Genomic DNA, 20,284 nt, shown 5'->3' with positions numbered 1-20,284 from the left:
ACACCTTCCATCGCTTTACTGATGATTGAGAGTAAGTTGATGGTGCGGTAATTGGCTGGGTTGGACTTGTCCTGCTTTTTGTGCACAGGACGTACTGATCAATTTTCCTCATTGCCAGGTAGATGCCAATGTTGTAGCTGTACTGGAACAGCTTGGCTCGGGTCGCGGCAAGTTCTGGAGAACAGGTCTTCAGTACAATGGCCGGAATGTTGTCAGGGCCCATAGCTTTTGCAGTATCCAGTGCCTTCAGTCGTTTCTTGATATTTATCTCATATGCAGTCACTTTCATGATTACAGCAAGTTTACATGAACTGCTTCTAGATTGTAGTGAGAAACTGTGCAAAATGCTATTTGTTTAAGTTGATCAATTAGGTGAGAGTTAATTGATTGCTTTTTTAATAATGTAAAGTTATTGAATTCTTTTTAGTAATGAGTCTGGCACTGAGTTTTCACCCATCCACCTCACTAACCTTCCCTCCCAAGACATTTGCTGGGAGTTAACTCGCTAGCTTTCCTTCTACCCCACTCACCCGCCTACTGCTGGACTCTTGGCGTCCACCACTGCATCGATAATCCCAATTTCCTTCCATACTGTTCTTCCACTTGTAAACAAGTGTCGTGCCATCCATGACCTTATTGTGGATAATTACATTGATATCGTGGCTTTGACTGAAACTAGGCTCATGGGTGGTGCACCTTGCTACTTCACCTGGCTATGTTTTCCACCTGTTTCCCTGCCCATACTACCAAATTACACTTTGACTTCTCTGGCTAAACCTCTGGCATGTTATCCTTCAAGAATCTCTGCCTGTTCCACACCTCTAGTTTCTCCTTTTAACAATGATCTTTTACCACTGCCCCGCCCACCCCCTGCAGGTTCTATCATGAATTTCTCTGATATCTTTCCTTTGTTCCACCCTTAGCCCTCTGCACTGAATCACTTCTCATTCTTTGTGATTTCAGTCTTTATCTCAAGACCTTTGAATTCACCATTCTCCTGTCCTCACTAAACCTCTCACTCCATATAAATTGTCCTACCCATATTAACGGGCACCCTGTTTAATTTGCTGTCTCCCATAACTTCTCTACTCCCATGGTCTTAATCAATGACAAGGCCATTTCCAACCACTTTCTTGTATCCCACACCACCCACATACACCTACTCTAGTTCAATTCCACTTCCTTCCATACCTGCCTGGAAGAACTCTGCCTAAGTCATTTACAGCTACACAATGAAATTCCCCACTGCCTCGCATTTGGCCTTCAATTCATGATATCTCTGCACCTGACAATTTGCTCAACCATTTTGTTACTTCCCATCTTTGATGTCCTTGTCCTCAGAAAAGTTTTCACTCCCATCCTGATCATTCCTCCGGTATGAATCCCTTTTCTGGTTCCTCTAATCCAAGGAGGGCACAGCTGGCTTAACCGTCATTGCCAGACCTGTCTGGACAGTATCAACATCTATAGGGCTCCATTCTCTTCTGGTAAAACAATCTTCCATCCTAACATTATCCTGGAGAGTGTAGGAAATAGGAGCAGGAGTAGGCCATTTGGCCCGTTAAGCCTGCTCTGCCATTCAAACAGATCATGGTAAACCTAACCTTGGCTGCCTTTTCTTCATTCTCGCCAGTTTTCTAGATTCCCCAGCCCTGCCCCCTCCACACTCATCATGAACACAAAGCTTTGTGCTCTTTAACTTTCATCATCAAGATAGACCATCCATTCTACTGCTACTGCCTCCCCCAACCTGCCCCTTTTCCACCAAGGCTCGCAGTTCCCTCCTGCTCTCACCCCTATCTCTCTGATGTCATTTCTGATCTCTCAACTTCATTCCAACTAAATCACTGTTCAGCTAACTTTCCTTCTGGCCCTCATAATCCCTTCCCTAAGGATACTACTACCATCACCACCTCTTCAAAAAAAAAAAAAAAACACCCTCAACTCTCCTGCCCTTAGAAACAGTGCTCCATTTCCTACCTCTCTCCTTTGCAAGTCTTTGAATGTGTTATTGGCTACTAAATCTGAGAGTTCTTTGAGGAGATGGCAGATATGGTATAATAGGGAAAATGCAGTGAACAGGATGCACATAGACTTTCAGAAAGCCTTTTATAAGGTGTCAGGCAGGAAACTATTGAAGATTGAGGAATGCAAATTGGCTAGGGTAGGATTGCTAGAAGGAGGGGAAGCTAAGAGTGGATGTTCAGGGCAGTTTCTCCGCATGGTTAGAAGTGGGCAATGGTGTCCCCCCTAGATTCTGTTCTGGGACCATTCCTGTTCACTATGCACATGAACAACTTGGATAAGGGACGAGATGGAGTGATGTCAAAAATAGGAGGCGAGGGGGTATTGGTAAGGTAGTACAATAGTCAAACAAGCAGTAGATGGAAATCAATGTCAGTAAATGTGAGATGGTGCATTTTTTTTTTTAAACTTCAAGGGGCAAAGCTGGGTGATGTGGAAGAGTGGAGGATTTGTATGTTCAAGTTTACAAGACATTAAAAGCAGCTCCTCAAGTGGGTAAGGCCATAAAAAATCCTATTGACAAATGATTTTATGTATGAGATATAGACTATAAAAGTCAATTGTAATGGCAGATCTATATAAAACTTTCTGTCACCTGAGCGTAAGAAATGTTTTGTTGTTCAGAACTCAGAATTGATGTGTGTATTTGTCTTCAGCATCTCATCTTCAGATTTCAAACTAATTTTTGTGTGTTCTATGTGAAAATGTAACATTAGTTGCCATAGTAATGGTCTTCCTGTTTCTGTGAATGTAGCTGAAGTCATGAATGCACAATTGCCCTGTCAAATCCATTCCTGCTTGACATTTTTGACATTTATGCAGATTTTTTCCCATACTTTGGTCTTTCTGCTGGTCAAGAAGTTTAGAATGTAGCTAATAACACCTTGCATGTGGGATTGGGGAAAGCATCTGATATAGCAAAGATTTAGATGGCGGAAAAGCCCCTGGGAAGGACACCATTACCCCTGAAATAATTAAGAGTGCTAAGCCTGCTATACTGTCAGCACTCTATGAACTGCTTTGCCTGTGCTGGGATGGGGGAACAGTACCACAGGACATGCGCAATGACAATATCATCACCCTCTATAAAAACAAAGGTGACTGCGGTGACTGCAACAACTACAGTGGAATCTCCCTGCTCAGCATAGTGGGGAAAGTCTTCGCTCATTTTGCTTTAAACAGGCTCCAGAAGCTGGCCGAGTGTCTACCCTGAGGCACAGTGTGGCTTTCGAGCAGAGAGATCGACCATTGACATGCTGTTCTCCCTTCGTCAGCTACAGGAGAAATGCCGCGAACAACAGATGCCCCTCTACGTTGCTTTCATTGATCTCAGCAAAGCCTTTGACCTAGTCAGCAGACGTGGTCTCTTCAGACTACTAGAAAAGATCGGATGTCCACCAAAGCTACTAAGTATCATCACCATATTCCATGACAATATGAAAGGCACAATTCAGCATAGCGGCGCCTCATCAGACCCCTTTCCTATCCTGAGTGGCGTGAAACAGGGCTGTGTTCTCGCACCTACACTGTTTGGGATTTTCTTCTCCCTGCTGCTCTCACATGTGTTCAAGTCTTCAGAAGAAGGAATTTTCCTCCACGCAAGATCAGGTGGCAGGTTGTTCAACCTTGCCCACCTAAGAGCGAAGACCAAAGTACGGAAAGTCCTCATCAGGGAACTTCTCTGATGCCGCATTAACATCTCACACTGAAGAGTGTCTGCAGAATCTCATCGATTAGGTTTGCGGCTGCCTGCAACGAATTTGGCCTAACCATCAGCCTCAAGAAAGCGAACATCATGGGATAGGACGTCAGAAATGCTCCATCCATCAATATCGGCGACCACGCTCTGGAAGTGGTTTAAGAGTTCACCTACCTAGGCTCAACTATCACCAGTAACCTGTCTCTCTATGCAGAATTAAACAAGCGCGTGGGAAAGGCTTCCACTGCTATGTCCAGACTGGCCAAGAGAGTGTGGGAAAATGGCGCACTGACACTGAACGCAAAAGTCCGAGTGTATCAAGCCTGTGTCCTCAGTACCTTGCTCTACAGCAGCGAGGCCTGGACAACGTATGTCAGCCAAGAGTGACGTCTCAATTCATTCCATCTTCGCTGCCTCCGGAGAATCCTTGGCATCAGGTGGCAGGACCGTATCTCCAACACAGAAGTCCTCGAGGCGGCCAACATCCCCAGCTTATACATCCTACTGAGTCAGCGGCGCTGGAGATGGCTTGTCCATGTGAGCCGCATGGAAGATGACAGGATCCCCAAGGACACATTGTACAGCGAGCTCGCCACTGGTATCAGACCCACCGGCCGTCCATGTCTCCGCTTTAAAGACGTCTGGAAACGTGACATGAAGTCCTGTGACATTGATCACAAGTCGTGGGAGTCAGTTGCCAGCGATCGCCAGAGCTGGCGGGCAGCCATAAAGGCTGGGCTAAAGTGTGGCGAGTCGAAGAGACTTAGCAGTTGGCAGGAAAAAAGACAGAGGCGCAAGGGGAGAGCCAACCTTGAAACAGCCCTGACAACCAATTTTACCTGCAGCACCTGTGGAAGAGCCTGTCACTCTAGTATTGGCCTTTATAGCCACTCCAGGCGCTGCTGCACAAACCACTGACCACCTCCAGGCGCTTACCCATTGTCTCCCGAGACAAGGAGGCCAAAGAAGAACAAGAAGAAAGAGGATGGTAGATTCTTCAGTTTTTCCCCAATCTGGAGAATGATGGCAATTTTCTTTTTGCTGTGGAGCTGTTATTTAAACAGAATGAATTAATCTAACATTTCATCTCAATGTATCTTTGTCAGACAGAAGGAACAAGCATAAAAGGCTTTCAGACATTTCGTCCAAACCAGTTCTATACTTGATATGTGATGTTTCAAAATGTTCCAGATACCTGTTTTATCAGGATAGTTAAGCAATAAGTCCTTTTTGTTCTCATAAAGGACATTTGTTACTTTGAGCTTCACCTTCTGTTAAACTGAATAGCTGATGACTTTAAGCACAACAAAAGGCAAGAATTCCTTTTAGCAATGCAATCTAATACCCAGATTTTTATGGCTACAATTAAATTACAACATGGAAATGTTAGGGGAGGTGGTGGCGTGGTGCTCATGTCACTGGACCAGTAATCTAGAGCCCAGGTTAATGCTCCAGTGACATGGGTTCGAATCCTACCATGGCAGATGGTGAAATTGGAACTCAATAAATCTTGAACGACCACCATTGCTGTTTGTTGTAAAAACCCATTAATCTCCTTTTAGGGAAAGAAATCTGCCATCCTTACCTGGTCTGGCCTACATGTGACTCCAGACCCATAGCAATGTGGTTGACTCTTAAATGCACTCTGAAATGGCCTAGCAAGCCATTCTGTTCAAGGGCAATTAGGAATGGGCAAGAAATGCTGGCCTAGCCAGTGACGTCCACAGCCCACAAACGACTTTTTAAAAAAAAAAACAGTCTACTTGGCGTAAACAGTCCCTGCTGCCATTTTCCTTCACATGAGCAGTAGTTCTAATTCCCATTAATTTGTTCTGTTCTCATGTCCATTCGTCGTTCTCTTCTTTCAGCTACCTGTCTAGCCCGTTCATAAATATTTACATAGTCACAATTGGTGACGCAGCAAATATAAAATTTGAAGCTCTTATTTCATTTGCTGATTCTTCTTTTTCTTTTGGGCCTCCTTATCTCGAGAGACAATGGATACGCGCCTGGAGGTGGTCAGTGGTTTGTGAAGCAGCGCCTGGAGTGGCTATAAAGGCCAATTTTGGAGTGACAGGCTCTTCCACAGGTGCTGCAGAGAAATTTGTTTGTTGGGGCTGTTGCACAGTTGGCTCTCCCCTTGCGCCTCTGTCTTTTTTCCTGCCAACTACTAAGTCTCTTCGACTCGCCACAATTTAGCCCTGTCTTTATGGCTGCCCGCCAGCTCTGGCGAATGCTGGCAACTGACTCCCACGACTTGTGATCAATGTCACACGATTTCATGTCGCGTTTGCAGACGTCTTTATAACGGAGACATGGACGGCCGGTGGGTCTGATACCAGTGGCGAGCTCGCTGTACAATGTGTCTTTGGGGATCCTGCCATCTTCCATGCGGCTCACATGGCCAAGCCATCTCAAGCGCCGCTGACTCAGTAGTGTGTATAAGCTGGGGGTGTTGGCCGCTTCAAGGACTTCTGTGTTGGAGATATAGTCCTGCCACCTGATGCCAAGTATTCTCCGAAGGCAGCGAAGATGGAATGAATTGAGACGTCGCTCTTGGCAGGCATACGTTGTCCAGGCCTCGCTGCCGTAGAGCAAGGTACTGAGGACACAGGCCTGATACACTCGGACTTTTGTGTTCCGTGTCAGTGCGCCATTTTCCCACACTCTCTTGGCCAGTCTGGACATAGCAGTGGAAGCCTTACCCATGCGCTTGTTGATTTCTGCATCTAGAGACAGGTTACTGGTGATAGTTGAGCCTAGGTAGGTGAACTCTTGAACCACTTCCAGAGCGTGGTCAGTTCATGGCTAATTCCTTTAATAACCAAAGGTTTGTGCAGCTAACATCCCATTGAATCGTCTGGGTGCAATATCAAATGTCTCTCTATTTTCTTACTACCTCTTTCAAAAAAGAACAGTCTGTATAGAGTTATATACAGTGACAGGAGGCAAAGCTTTTCTTACTCAGTGAGCAACTAGGATCTGGAATGCACTGCTTGAGAGTGTGGTAGAGACAGATTCAATCGAGGCTTTCAAAAGGGCTTGGTAATTATCTGAAGAAAAAATATTTGCAGGGCTGTGGGGAAAAGGTGGGTGGGGGGGGGGGGCGGGGAGTGGGACTAGATGAGTTACTCTTGCAGAGAGCACTGACATAATGGGCTGAATGTCGTCCTCCTGTGCTGTAACAGTGTTGAATTTCATGTTGCCATTGGTTCTTTTGCCACTCACTTTAAATTGGTGTCCTCTGGCTCCTGACCCTTCGCCAATGGGAACCATTGCTCTCTAGCAACTCTGTCCAGACCCCTCGTGATTTTGAACACCTCGATCAAATTGCCTCTCAACCTTCTCTCTAAGGAGAACAACCCCAGCTTCTCCAATCTCTCCATCTAACTGAAGTCCCTCATCCCTATAACAATTCTCAAATATTTTCTGTACTGTGACAGAAGTTACACCTGCTAAATGGAAAAATTAATTTTGTCATATTAGACACTACCTTTTCACTGGACATTGCACATAACTTGTTTAAAAAAGCAACAGAGCTAAACAGCTGATCACATATTTGCATTTTGAGAGACAGTTGAATAGAGAGACAATAGGAGTGCTCACTGACTCAATTAACGAGATTGCTCTGGGCAATAGTGATAATCAACATTCTTTGTGTAAGAGCCAGAACTGTACCGCCCCCCCCCCCCCTCCCCCGACCAAGTCTGGAAAGTTTTTTGAAATCAACAACCCTCCCAGAAGCTTCTGTTTCACACAGGGTTACATGATCTACCTGCTGGCCAGACTGGGTGTTTGTTTTTTTTTTAAAAATTGTGCCACACAGAAAGGAAGCAGACTGCAATTTGAATACCAAAGAGAAGGAAGCTATCTCGGTCTCTCTGTCTGCAGCAAAGTCCCAGGAAAACTACATTGGCGGTTTCTATGCTTCAAAACTACAGAAAAAGTTTATCTTCGGTGTTCTGGTCCCAGAGAAGCAAGTCTGAAATTGTGCACTGGGCCCCAGTGAGAATTCCAAGATCTCAACTTCAATCAAGGATGCTACATCAAAGACAAAGGACAGTACCTGTTTTCCATTTATTACGAACTCTACTTCCACACCCCACCCCAATTCTTTCTTCCCCTCCGTATCTATTTGTGCGTGTGTGTGTGCATGTGTTTCTCCTGTATGCATGCTAGCGTGGTTGCGTCCCGTACTTTAGTACTTTTTAACCAGGTTAGGGTGGTAAGGCTAATTCACTTACAACTTGTTTAAACCTAAAACCTGTCTGGTTCATTTGCAATTACAATTAGAGAGCAGTGAGCAAAGACTCACTGATGTGGTAAGCTAAAATCACTGTTTTAAAAGATAAACCCTGTTACGGCCAAACCAGGAAAGGGGCAAGAGGGGAGTCTGAGACCCCTTTGTCACCCTGTCGTAATAGCACCTTTTCTAAAGCCTTCAGATGTTTCCTAAAGTGTAGTGCCAAGAATTAGGCACAATACTTTAGTTGAGGCCGAACCACTCTTTTATAAAGATTCACTATAACTTCCTTGCCTTTATATTCTATGCCTCTATTTATAAAGTGTTACGACCAGTTGAGGAAGGCGTCTAGCGGTCTTTTACTCTTTTCACCTGGTCTTATTGTAACAGGGTTTAATTTTAAACAGTGTTTTTAGCTCCCCCTTGGTGAATCCTTGTTCACCACTTTCCAATTATAAGGCAAAGAAATGAGCACAAACAGGCTTTCTTAGGTTTAAAGAAGAAAAGTGAAATTTATTAAACCTTAAACTTAAACTCTAATACGGTTAACGCCTACGGATATACGACGCGCCCATGCTAGCATGCACACGTGATACACATGCAAATAGGGGCAGAAAAGAGAAGAAAAATAAAATGGAGAGGTTTGAGGCAATATCAGAAGAGTCTCTTGTTTACTGTGCTTCGAGCTCACTGTAGTCCTTGATTGTAGGTAGTCTTGCTTTTCATTGGGGACCAGTATTCTTCAACCTTGTTTGCTGTAGGAGACTTTTCTCTTTTGGGGTTCATGTGTCTTCAGTGGTTACTGAAGTTGAGAGTGGGATGAGAGCAGACAGGAGAGAGGTGTTCTCAGTCCAGGAGAAACAGCTTTGGGTTCAAATCTGTGGTAAGTTCAAAAAGCCAACAGCCAGCTAGTTATGTGGCTAAATTAGTCTGACCACTACTTTTGTTTTTTTGGAAAGCAAGGGCTAGGTCCCTTGTTCCAACACTGTCTCTGTTACTATGCAAATGTCTTTCCAGTCAGGGGCTTGCAATTTTAAGTTATAATGTTCATGTGGCGAAATAATGTGTGCCTCAGTCTTGGCAGATGAGGGGCTTGCCTGACAAAAGCCCAGTATCCCGTGTGCCATATTAACCACTTTCTCAACCTGCCCTGTCGCCTTAACGATTTGTGCACATATACCCCAGGTCTCCCTGTTCTTACACCCAGTTTAGAATTGTATCCTGTTATATTGTTCTTGTTCTTCCTACCAAAATATATCACTTCACACTTCTGTGCAATAAATTTCATCTACCTTGTGTCTGCATATTCCACCAGCTTATCTATGTCCTCTTGTCCTGGACCTTGGAATGTGCCAGTCTACAATACTTGGTCGTGGATAGCTCCTTGCACTGGAAGACCAAGACATACCAGAGATACTCTTTCACCGAATTGATGTTTGTCTCTGTGTGCCTCCCTGGCAACACTCTGTAGAGTACAGAGTCCCATGTTACAGTCCTGCTCGGAATGAATCTCAACAAAAATCACTACATCTCTTTCTAGATGTTCATTGCAGACGCACATCCTAGAAAGAGATGGATGATGGTCTCTTCCCCACTGCAGCTGCCTGGAGGGCAGCTTGTGGTGGCGCAGAGATGCTGGGTGAGCATGAAGAATCTGACTAGGTGAGCTCTTCTCACCACCAGTGCACAAGAGCAGGAGAAATGGGAGTAGACCATGTGGCCTAATGAGACTGCTGCGCCATTCAAAACGATTATGGCCGATCTTCGGATTCAATTCCACTTTTCCACTCACTCGCCAGACCCCTTGATTCCCGGAGAGACCAAAAAACTGTCCGTCCTAGCCTTAAATGTGTTCACGACGGAACATCCACAACCCTCCTGGGGTAGAGAATTCCAAAGATTCCCAACCTTTTGAGTGAAGTAATTTCTCCTCACCTCAGTCCTAAATGATCGGCCCCTTTATCCTGAGACTGTACCCCTGTGCTTTAGATTCCCCAACCAGCGGAAATAATTTTTGTCTACCCTATCCAGCCCCTTTAGAATCTTTTATGTGTCAATGAAATCACCTCTCATTCTTCTGAGCTCCAGGGAATACAGGCCCAATTTACTTATTCTGTCATCATGGGTCAATCCCCTCATCCCAGCGACCAATTTAGTGAACCTTCACTGTACTGCCTCCAGTGCAAGTATATCCTTTCTTAAATGTGGAGACTAAAACTGCACACAGTATTCCAGCTGTGGTCTCACCAAAACTCTGTACAATTGTAGCAATACTTCCTTATTCCTGTACTCCAATCCCCTCACAATAAAGGCCAACATGTCACTTGCATTCCTAATTGCTTGCTGTACCTGCATGTTAACTTTTTGTGTTCCTTGTACAAGCACACCCAAATCTCTTTGAACATCGACACTTACAAGTTGCAGACCTTTTTTAAAAAAAAAAATTCTGCTTTTCTATTCTTGCGACCAAAGTGCTTACCTTCATACTTCCTTGCATTATACTCCATCTGGCATCTTGTTGCCCACTCACTTAACCTGTCCATATCTCATTGCAGCCTCTCTATGCCCTCCCCACAGCTTACCTTTCCACCTACCTTTGTATCCAGGCAAACTTGGATACATTACTTTCTGTCTCTTCATCTAAGTCATTAATATAGATTGTAAATAGCTGAGACCCCAGCACTGATCTTTGCAGCCTATTTACTGCCTGCCAACTTGAAAATGACCCGTTTATGCCCACTCGTGGCTACCTGTCTGTTAACCAATCCTCTATCCATGCTAATATATTGCCCCCAACACCATAAGCCTTTATTTTGCCAATTAAACTTTTGTGTGGCACCTTTATTGAATGCCTTTTGGAAATCCAGGTATACTACATCTTCTGGTTCCCCTTTTCCTACGCTACTAGTTACATCCTCAAAAATACTCTAATAAATTTGTCAAGCAAGATTTCAGTTTTGTGAAACTGTGTTGACCTGTGCTTTGTTCAGACATCATTAATAATAGATTCCAGCATTTCCCCAACAACTGATAGGCTAACTGGCCGGTAGTTTCCTATTTTCTCTCTCCCTCCTTTCTTGAAAAGCGGTGTAACATTTGTAGAGTTACATCTTGTTGCTTGTTTGAAAGTTCTTGTAATGGGGCGTTCTGCCAAATGTCTGACAGTTTGTTCTGGGAACCATTTGACAGGATCCACCATCTCCTTTATCCACAGGGACTCTATGTTGTGTAGACCCCTGCCTGGTTTGACTTGTGGTTAAAGGTGTTTTTCTGCACAAACATTTTAACGACAGATTAGTGGTACGGCATGGCCCAACTGAATGGAGCATTCTGTGGCAATGTGGTCAGACCCACCCTTCGCAATACAGGAGACGCACAGAACCTCAGTGCATTGTGTCACTTGATGTTTGCATATTGAGGGTCTATGCACAGCTTGATGCAGCTGCACACAGAACTGGCCATCAGGATGAGGGTAACGTTGGAAGGTTTTCTTTTCCCCATTTATCTGAAGATGTGTACATTGTCTCCCTGCGGACATGGTTCATTTTGATCTCCAGATAGAGCGGAAGATTGCTCAGCTGATTATCGTTGCACAGGAATGGGCCAGACTTACGTCATCTACAACACTGAGAGCACCTGATCACCAGGTTCCTAACCTACAATTGAGAGGCAGCATTGCTCCCACATTCCTAGTTTCTGCTTTACTTTAGCTATAGGCTCCTCCTAGTTCTTGGTGCCCACCCTGGCCCCTCTGAACTATATTCCCAGCACTGTCAGGTAATCTGACCTGATGGTGAAGGGGACAAAAGGTCAGTTGTCTCGGTTGCCAAAGAACTTTTGCTGCAATTTACTCTGGCCCCAAGACCAGTTCAAACTCGTCATGGACGCTCAATAATCTGCAGACTGACAACTGACCCAAGCAGAAGATGGCAACTTCATTCACACGCAGAGAGCTCATAACCTGAGCATCTCTGTTGCCTGGGACTATCACCCCTCTTATGCCCATATCCTTCCTGATGGACTCGACAAAAATCTTGATATAGCAGACACCTCAACTAATGGGTATACATTAAAAGATCTTCTAGCACTGGTTAAGAGCAGAACGTTCTTCTGGTACTCTGGCTAACATTCCCCCTTTAGCTGACACCACCATAAGTATTAACTTATTATTCATATTATTATTTGTGGGAATGTAAACTCATGAGAGATATGATGAAGCACCATGTAAACATAAGTCTGGTTTATTATGTGCAGATGATGAAATGGTTGAGATTGAGCCCTTTGCTCCATTAGTGGACTGTTAAGTGTGCATTTTAGAGCAAATATCACAAGTGGATGGATGCACAATATTTGTCGTAACACCAGTATTAGGAAATTTGGATTCAGATTGGCTGACAGATGAAGTAATGGTGATGGATTGGTAGTATTTTTATGTGAACACTGATAAGAGAACACTAGTTGCAACAGATTGCTATTTAACAATTTGCATGGTGCCCAGCTTCGCAGTTCTGTTTGTCACCATTTGGATTTTTCAGGTAAGAACATATAAATGCTTTGCAGTTTTTTTTTAGATTAATTTCCATAAATACAAGAATCTGACTGCATTAATTCCAATTTTGTATAACCAATGTACAGCACAAGGCTTTGCATATTCTTCAGTCTAATAATAATTTGGTGTCTCTTTGCTGCTTCCTCTCATCTTTTTCTATGAAACGGTAAAGGTCTATATCAATGAATTAAAAAAAAAAGGCCATGATAATTTGCCAGAGGATGGATATATATATATATATATATATATATATATATTCCAATCAATACCACTTTGGCAGCTCAGCTGTCTCTTACTGGTTGCAAATGGAGTTATAATTGAAATAACTACCATTTTATGTACAGTGTAAGTAATAAATAAATCTCACCATAATTTTCTCCCTTGTCAAGGTCAATATTTAGAAATAAAGTCAACCCAGTTCATATTAATTTTATACCGTTTCTTAGTTCCTTTGACTCATTTTGAAGTGGTGTTTGATGTTTTAAGTGCCATTTTTTAAAAAAAAATGAAATTTGTTTAGTAGAGTTATGAAAAATCTTGAATAAAAGTTGAATTTCAGAAAGATGGTTGTTTATAATTTAAAAAATGTGATGGGAGAGTCTAAAGTGAAAATATGAAGTTTTATAATCTATAATTCGTGTTGCCTTTTCTGTCAATTTTGTATGTCTTGGATAAATTTACAGTAGTGATATTAAAGTTAATGATCCTTAACCATGAAAGCAATGAACATTAGTAGGGTGGAAAATTTAACATTTGGTATCCCCACAGACACCAGCTGTCAGGACAAAAATGAGCCCAAATTCAATCCATCAAATTGTTCTGTAATGGTTTTGCAGGTCAAGGAGGATATGCCTATCTAAAGGAATGGCTCTGGTGGGGAGGACTCTTATCGAGTAAGTGTTTTTTTTTTAATACACTTTTTTGATTTAACTTGAGCTTCAATCAATAGTGTTCTATAAACAAAGCATTGAAAAAAAGAAAAAGACGCATTTATAAAGCCCTCTTCACGACCACCGGATATCTCACAGCACTTTACAGCCAATTAAGTACTTTTGAAGTTTAGTCACTGTTGTAGGAAATGCAGCAGCCAATTTGCACACCGCAAGCTCCCACAAACAGCAATGTGATAATGACAAGATAATCTGTTTTTGTGATACTGATTGAGGGACAAATATTGGCCAGGACACGGGGGATAACTCCCCTGCTTATCTTTGAAATAGTGCCATGGGATCTTTTCCATCCACCCAAGCAGGCAGATGGGGCCTTGATTTATCATTTGATTTGAAAGACGGCACCTCCGACAGTGCAGCAGTCACTCAGTAATGCATTGGAGTGTCAGCCTTGATTTTTGTGCTCAAGCCTTGGAGTGGGACTAGACCCTTCTGACTCGGACAAAAGTGCTGTCAGCTGATCTGTGGCAAAGGTGAGTTTGTGGTTATACCAGGGTACAAGATTACTGTAGGTGATTTGTCTCATTTACAAGATTAATTGAAATGATTGCTTTTTATGGTGGTTTTGTTTCAGCTGTTTGCCAATACAGTTAATTCACTCAATCTTTAGCTGTTTTGAGCAGATTGCACATACATCACTCAGATATTCTGACTCTATTCCCCACACAAACAACAGAAACTTGCATTTCAATAGAACTTCCATTTTTTCCTCCTAGCTGCTTCCCACCCACTAAAAAGCTTGTGTGCTTTAGTCTTGCATCTTTCATCCTGTGAAACTGGGAGACAGCCTTCAGTCTCTCAAAAGGTGTAGGTTAAAATAGATTGTGATGTGCAGTTATTTTCTTCAGATTTTTTAATCCCAAAATTGGGATGTTGCTCTTGACCAATGACCTTTTGTTGTGACTAGGTGCGAAAAGTATATGGGGGGTCTTTTACTGTCTTCACCTGATCTTATTGTAACATGGTTTAATTTTAAACAGTGTTTTGAGCTCCCCCTTGGTGAATCTTTATTCACCACTTTCCAATGATAAGGCAAAGAAATGAGCACACCAGGTTTTCTTGGGTTTAAAGAAGAAAAGTGAAATTTATTAAACCTTAAACTTAAACTCTAATACAGTTAATGCATACAGATATATGATGCGCCCCATGCTAGCATGCACATTTGATACACATGCAAATAGGGACAGAAAAGAGCAGAAGAAAAATAGAGAGGTTTGAGGCAGTCTCTGAAGGAGGTTTCTTGTTACTGTTTGTGTTTCCAGCTCGCCGTAGAGTCTTTGATTGTAGACAGCTCTTGCTTTTTGTTGGGGCCCAGTGTTCTTAAACCTTGTTCACGCAGGAGAGTTTTCTCTCTCAGTTCATGTCTCTTCAATGGGTCTTCCATTCTGTCAGAAAGAGATGAGAGCAGACAGGAGAGAGGTGTTCTCAGTCCAGGAGCAAACAGCTTTGAATTTCTTTCAGCAAGCTCAAATTTAAACAGCCAGTTAGTCATGTGACTAAACTGGCCTGACCGAGTCTTCTGTGTATTGGAGAAGCAGGGACTGGGTCCTTTTGTCCCAATAATGTCTGCCAACATACAAATGTCTTTCCAGTCAGGGGCTTGGCAATTCCTTGTGATAGGCCCTCTTCTTCCCAGCCACAATTTTAAGTTTTAATGTTAATATGGCGAAATAATGTATGCCTCAGTCTTGGCAGGTGGGGGTCTGCATGATACCCTCTTGAGGGAGTATTTATAAAAACAATACCGTGTTTATTGGGAAAAATGTAATCCTAAAAGAGAAATGAGTTGGCACTGGTAATTTGTTCATAGGCTCAGCTGCAAGCAGTATTTAATGCAGTTTATAATGACTACAACCATTGACCAACTATATACTTTAAAGGAGATTTATCAATGAGAGCCATAAAAACTGACAAAACATTGTGGGAGGGAGGGAGGGATACTGAGCCACAAAATTGAAACTTAACACTCCGTATAGAAAGTATACCACCAGGTAGGACCTAACTGTTAGGTGGTTATCATTTGCATACAGATACCAATGCTGACCCAAGCAATGTAATGTGTGCTTTCACAGTTGGGATATTAGGAACAGTTTTCTAAATGTGCGCTCTTATAATGAAGTCTATCTTACCATGAGTTTGTATCGGGAGTTCGCCGATGTGTGGTATGATTTTTCCCCAATGTGCATCCTCTTAATTTCTTGAATATGTTCAGGATAGTTTTCTGCAACAATGGGCTGAATTTTGTGCCCACAGCTGGGTGGTGCCTGGCTGAAAAGGCGGGGGAATCCTGCCCCTGCCAGTTGGAGCCCCTGGAGTGATTTTACAGTGCCTGGTGCCGGGAACCCGTCCCTTTTAAAGACGGAGATCCCACCTCTATGAGCTGCCGGCCAATCAGATGGCTGGCAGCACGGCAGTATTGCTGGGCGTGGTGGCCACTGCTGGGACTACACCAGGCCTTGGACCCAGGCTCAGCGCTGGAGTCAGGATCCAAGGTGAGTGAGGTGGGATTGCCAGGGCCAGTCCCGCAGGCCCCGGAAAGCTGGGGAGGAGGGGTGGGCGTTCAGTGCAAGGGGAGGTTGGTTCAGGGAGCTGCAGATTTTCCTGGCGGGGGTCTTCCGTGGGCCACAGAGGAGGCCCCCCTTCATTTCTTCCTCCCCCAGTCCAGCCTGCAGGGATGTTGCTTCATTTTACTGGTCGACCTCCCTATGTGGTGGACCCCCCAACCCCCGCTGCTGGTTAAATCCCAATGGCAGCAGAAAGAGTCCCTTAAGTGGTGGTAAAAGGCCACTTAAGGGCCTCTATTGTCCTCTGGGTGGGAAGACTGTCTTTGGCCTATCCCGCCCTGACACAATTACATTGTGACGGGAGGAGACGGGCCCTCCACCCACCCCCCCCCCCCCTCCCCCAGGCCACCATCGCAATTCTATGGGTCACCCCCCCCCCCCCCCACAAAACCTCCGAACCCATCTCGGGGTCCTGTAAAATTCAGCCCAATATGTCCCAGAGCCAATGCAGGTGGGGGTCATGCCATATTAGATTTAGTAATGAGACTCAGTTAACAGCCTAGCGGTGCGTGAACATTTATCTAATAGCTGTCCTATTATAATTTGATAAAACCAAAATACTGCAAATGCTGGAAATCTGAAATAAAAACAAGAAATGCTGGAACCACTCAGCAGGTCTGGCAGCATCTGTGGAAAGAGAAGCAGAGTTAACGTTTTGGGTCAGTGACCCTTCTTCGGAACCGGAACAGTTCCGAAGAAGGGTCACTGACCCGAAACGTTAACTCTACTTTCCACAGATGCTGCCAGACCTGCTGAGTGGTTCCAGAATTTCTTGTTTTTATTATATATTATATTATATTATATATTATAATTTGAGTTCAACGTAGTGTTTGAACGGGAGAATTGCAAAGCAGCTACTAAGATTCCAGATTTAGGTAAGGTTGACTTCAGTGTGATGAGACAGAGACTGTCCACAGTAAACTAGGAAAATCTGTTTATGGGTAAAAGACAGAAGATCAGTAGGAGGTGTTCAAGAAAGAAGTTAATGTGATACAGAACCAGTTTAAATCCCTCTACTTGCCAACACCGGTAGTCATGGACAACTAAAGAGCTTTGAGACAACATAAAACTTTAAAAAAAAATACAAAAATGGAAAAAATAGCAGAGATCCTGGCAAATGGGAAAGATACAAAAACAGCAATGGGTAACAAAATGGTAAGAGCTACAGAAAGGGAGTATGAAAAGAAACTTCCAAGGGATATTGAAATCAATTTACAATTTTATAATTCTATTAGGAAAAAGTGGGTGGTCAGAAGCCATGTGGGTTCCTTGAAAACTGGTATGTGATACTGTCATTGAAAATAAGGAAATAGCAGACATGTTGAGTAATTACTTTGCATTGGTGTTGAATAAGGGACAGGGACTCGCCAAAATTAATGTAAGCAAAATAACAGTAATGGAGAAAATAATCTCACTAAAAGTGGCAGGACCAGATGGTTTCCATCCCAGGGTTTTAAGGAAGTAGGTGAGAGTATTGCAGATGCTCTAACTATAATCTTCCTAAGTGTTCTCCATTCTGGAAACGTTCCTTTAGATTGAAAAATTGTGCATATCGCTCCACTACTTCAGAAAGGTGAGAGGGAAACTAGGCAATTGTAGGCAAGTTGGCCCAACGTCTGTTTTTTTTATTATTAGAGATACAGCACTGAAACAGGCCCTTCGGCCCACCGAGTCTGTGCCGACCAACAACCACCCATTTATACTAACTCTACAGTAATCCCATATTCCCTATCACCTACCTACACTAGGGGCAATTTACAACGGCCAATTTACCTATCACCTGCAAGTCTTTTGGCTGTGGGAGGAAACCGGAGCACCCGGGGGAAACCCACGCAGACACAGGGAGAACTTGCAAACTCCACACAGGCAGTACCCAGAATCGAACCCGGGTCCCTGGAGCTGTGAGGCTGTGGTGCTAACCACTGCGCCGCCCTGTTGTTGGAAAATTACATGAGTCTATAATTAAATTTTCAGAGGATCAGAGAGAGCCAGCCAGATTTGTAAAAGGTAGGTTATGCTTGATGAATCTGTTTGAATTTTTTGAAGAGGTGACTAAAGTAGTGGACAGGGAAATGTCTATTTTTATGGGCTTCCAGAAGAAATTCGATAACACCTCATAAGACACTACTAAAGTTGAAGCTCATGGAATTGAAAGCAAATTATTGACCTGGTTAGGAAATTGGCTGATTGGCAGGAGTCGGAGAGTAGGGATAATGGGCAAGTACTCTAATTAGCAGGATGTCACTCGTCTTATCCCACAAGGATCTGTGTTGTGGCCTCAACCATTCACCATATTTATTTATATAATAGATGATGGGATCGAAGGCCTTATATCCACATTTGCCAATGACACAAAGATAGACAACATTGTAAGCTCTGTAGATGGAAGCATAAAATTACAAAGCTATTAATCGTTGAAGTGAATGGGCAAAACTGCAGGAAATGGATTTCGGTATAGGCCACTGTACTATCGAGGTCATCCACTTTGGACCCAAAAAGGATGGATCAGAGCACCTACTAAATGGTGAAAAGCTAGAAACAATGGAAATCCAAAGAGACTTGGGGGTTCCGGTATATAGATCATTAAAGTGATGGATATTGGGAAAAAATCAAGACTAATGGAATGCTGGCCTTTTTACCTGGAGGACTAGAATACAAGGAGGTAGAAGTTATACTGCAGCCATACAATGCCCAAGAGCACTCAAAAAGCTCCTTGCCATTCAAGGCAAAGCAGCCCGCTATATCGGCACCCTGTCCACCACCTTAAGCATTCACTCCCTCCACCGTCGGTACACAGAAGCAGCAGTGCATACCATAAGCAAGGTGCAATGCAGCAACTCGCCAAGGCCCCTTCGACAACATCTTCCAAACCTGCAATCTCTACCACCTGGAAGGACAAGGACAGCAGATGCATGGGAATGCCATCACCTGCAACATCCCCTCCCAAGTCACTCACCATCCTGACTTGGAACTAATATTGCCATTCCTTCACTGTCGCTGGGTCAAAAACCTGGAACTCCCCCCCTCACTGTGGGTGTACCTACACTACATGGACCGCAGTGGTTCAGAATGTTACCTGGACTCCCAAAGGTTAAATTACAGGAAGAGGTTTAAAAAAAAACTAGGGTTGTATTCCCTGGAATTTAGATGGTTAAGCAGTGATTTGATTGAAGTTTGCAAGATATTAAGGGGAACAGATAAGGTAGCTAGAGAGAAACTATTTCTGCTGGTTGGGGAGTCGGGGAATTTTCTAAAGTTACAGCCGGTTCTTTCAGGAGTGAAATTTGGAAACACTTCTACACACAAAGGATGGTAGAAATTTGGAACTCGCACAAATAACAATTGATGCTAGATCAGTTGTTAATTTTAAATTTGTGATTGGTTAACAAATAACTATCAAAGGTATTGAGGGCTATAGGGCAAAGATGGGTAAATGGAATTAGTTGGTAAATCAGCTGTGATCTCATTGAATGATGGAACAGGCTCAAGGGGCTAAATGGCATACTTCTGTTCCTATGTTCTTTTGATCAAGGCTCCACACAAGGAGCACACATTGTGAAAATCTGCCCTAGTATATCTCGCCCAATTTTTGACACTGTACAAAATGCAGCATCTCGTTTATCATTGGGAATGATTGAAGCATAAAATGTTCTTAAAAATGTGATGGCACTGTTTGCGCGTTTGCTTCAGGTTCTTGAGGTACATCGATAAAGAACATCAAAACAACATGCAACCATAGAAGTTTATAGCACAGAGGAGGCGGTTTGGCCTCCTAATTGCTAAAGCAATTAGAAACTAATACAGTTGCCCTGCATTCTCCCCATAGCTCAGCTGGCATATGCATCGAGCACTGGAACAAGTGTGTACTGTCAACCCCCTCTGATCTACAATGGACATCATATAAGCCAAAAGCAAGTGAGGGAACTATTGGTTCAGCAGTGCAAAACCTCCTTGGCTGATCAAAGCTCCAAATTCATCAAGGAGTTCAATGCATGGGTGTTTCAAAACCTCAGTCTACTTGTTCCATGGATCCTGAAGCTGAAGAATTTGACTTTTTTTCGGATCTTACAACCTGCAGTAAGACAATGTACTTGGAAACATTTTTGCATTACAACAGTGACAACACTTTTTATAAAAAAGAAGTACTCCATTAGTTATAAAGTGCTTTGAGATTTCCAGTGGTCAAAAGCGCTATATAATTGCAAGTCTTTTATAGGAACAGGAGTTAGACCATTCAACCCTTTGAGTCTGTTC

The 20,284-nt window shown here is 43.3% G+C and overlaps 1 protein-coding gene across 1 annotated transcript in view; it reads left to right on the top strand.

Annotated features, from left to right (window-relative positions):
- Positions 1 to 20,284, top strand: part of LOC137384258 (magnesium transporter NIPA2-like) — a 42,328-nt gene that overhangs the window by 9,009 nt on the left and 13,035 nt on the right. The window contains exon 3 of the mRNA XM_068058062.1: positions 13,353 to 13,409. Within this exon, the coding sequence (XP_067914163.1) occupies positions 13,353 to 13,409 (57 nt within the window). The remainder of the gene's footprint in view (positions 1 to 13,352; positions 13,410 to 20,284) is intronic.

Source organism: Heterodontus francisci, chromosome 1 (genome assembly GCF_036365525.1).
Source record: "Heterodontus francisci isolate sHetFra1 chromosome 1, sHetFra1.hap1, whole genome shotgun sequence".
NCBI classification, from domain to species: Eukaryota; Metazoa; Chordata; class Chondrichthyes; order Heterodontiformes; family Heterodontidae; genus Heterodontus; species Heterodontus francisci.
The sequence above is the reverse complement of the archived record's forward strand: the minus strand, read 5'-3'. Positions and strand labels throughout refer to the sequence as shown.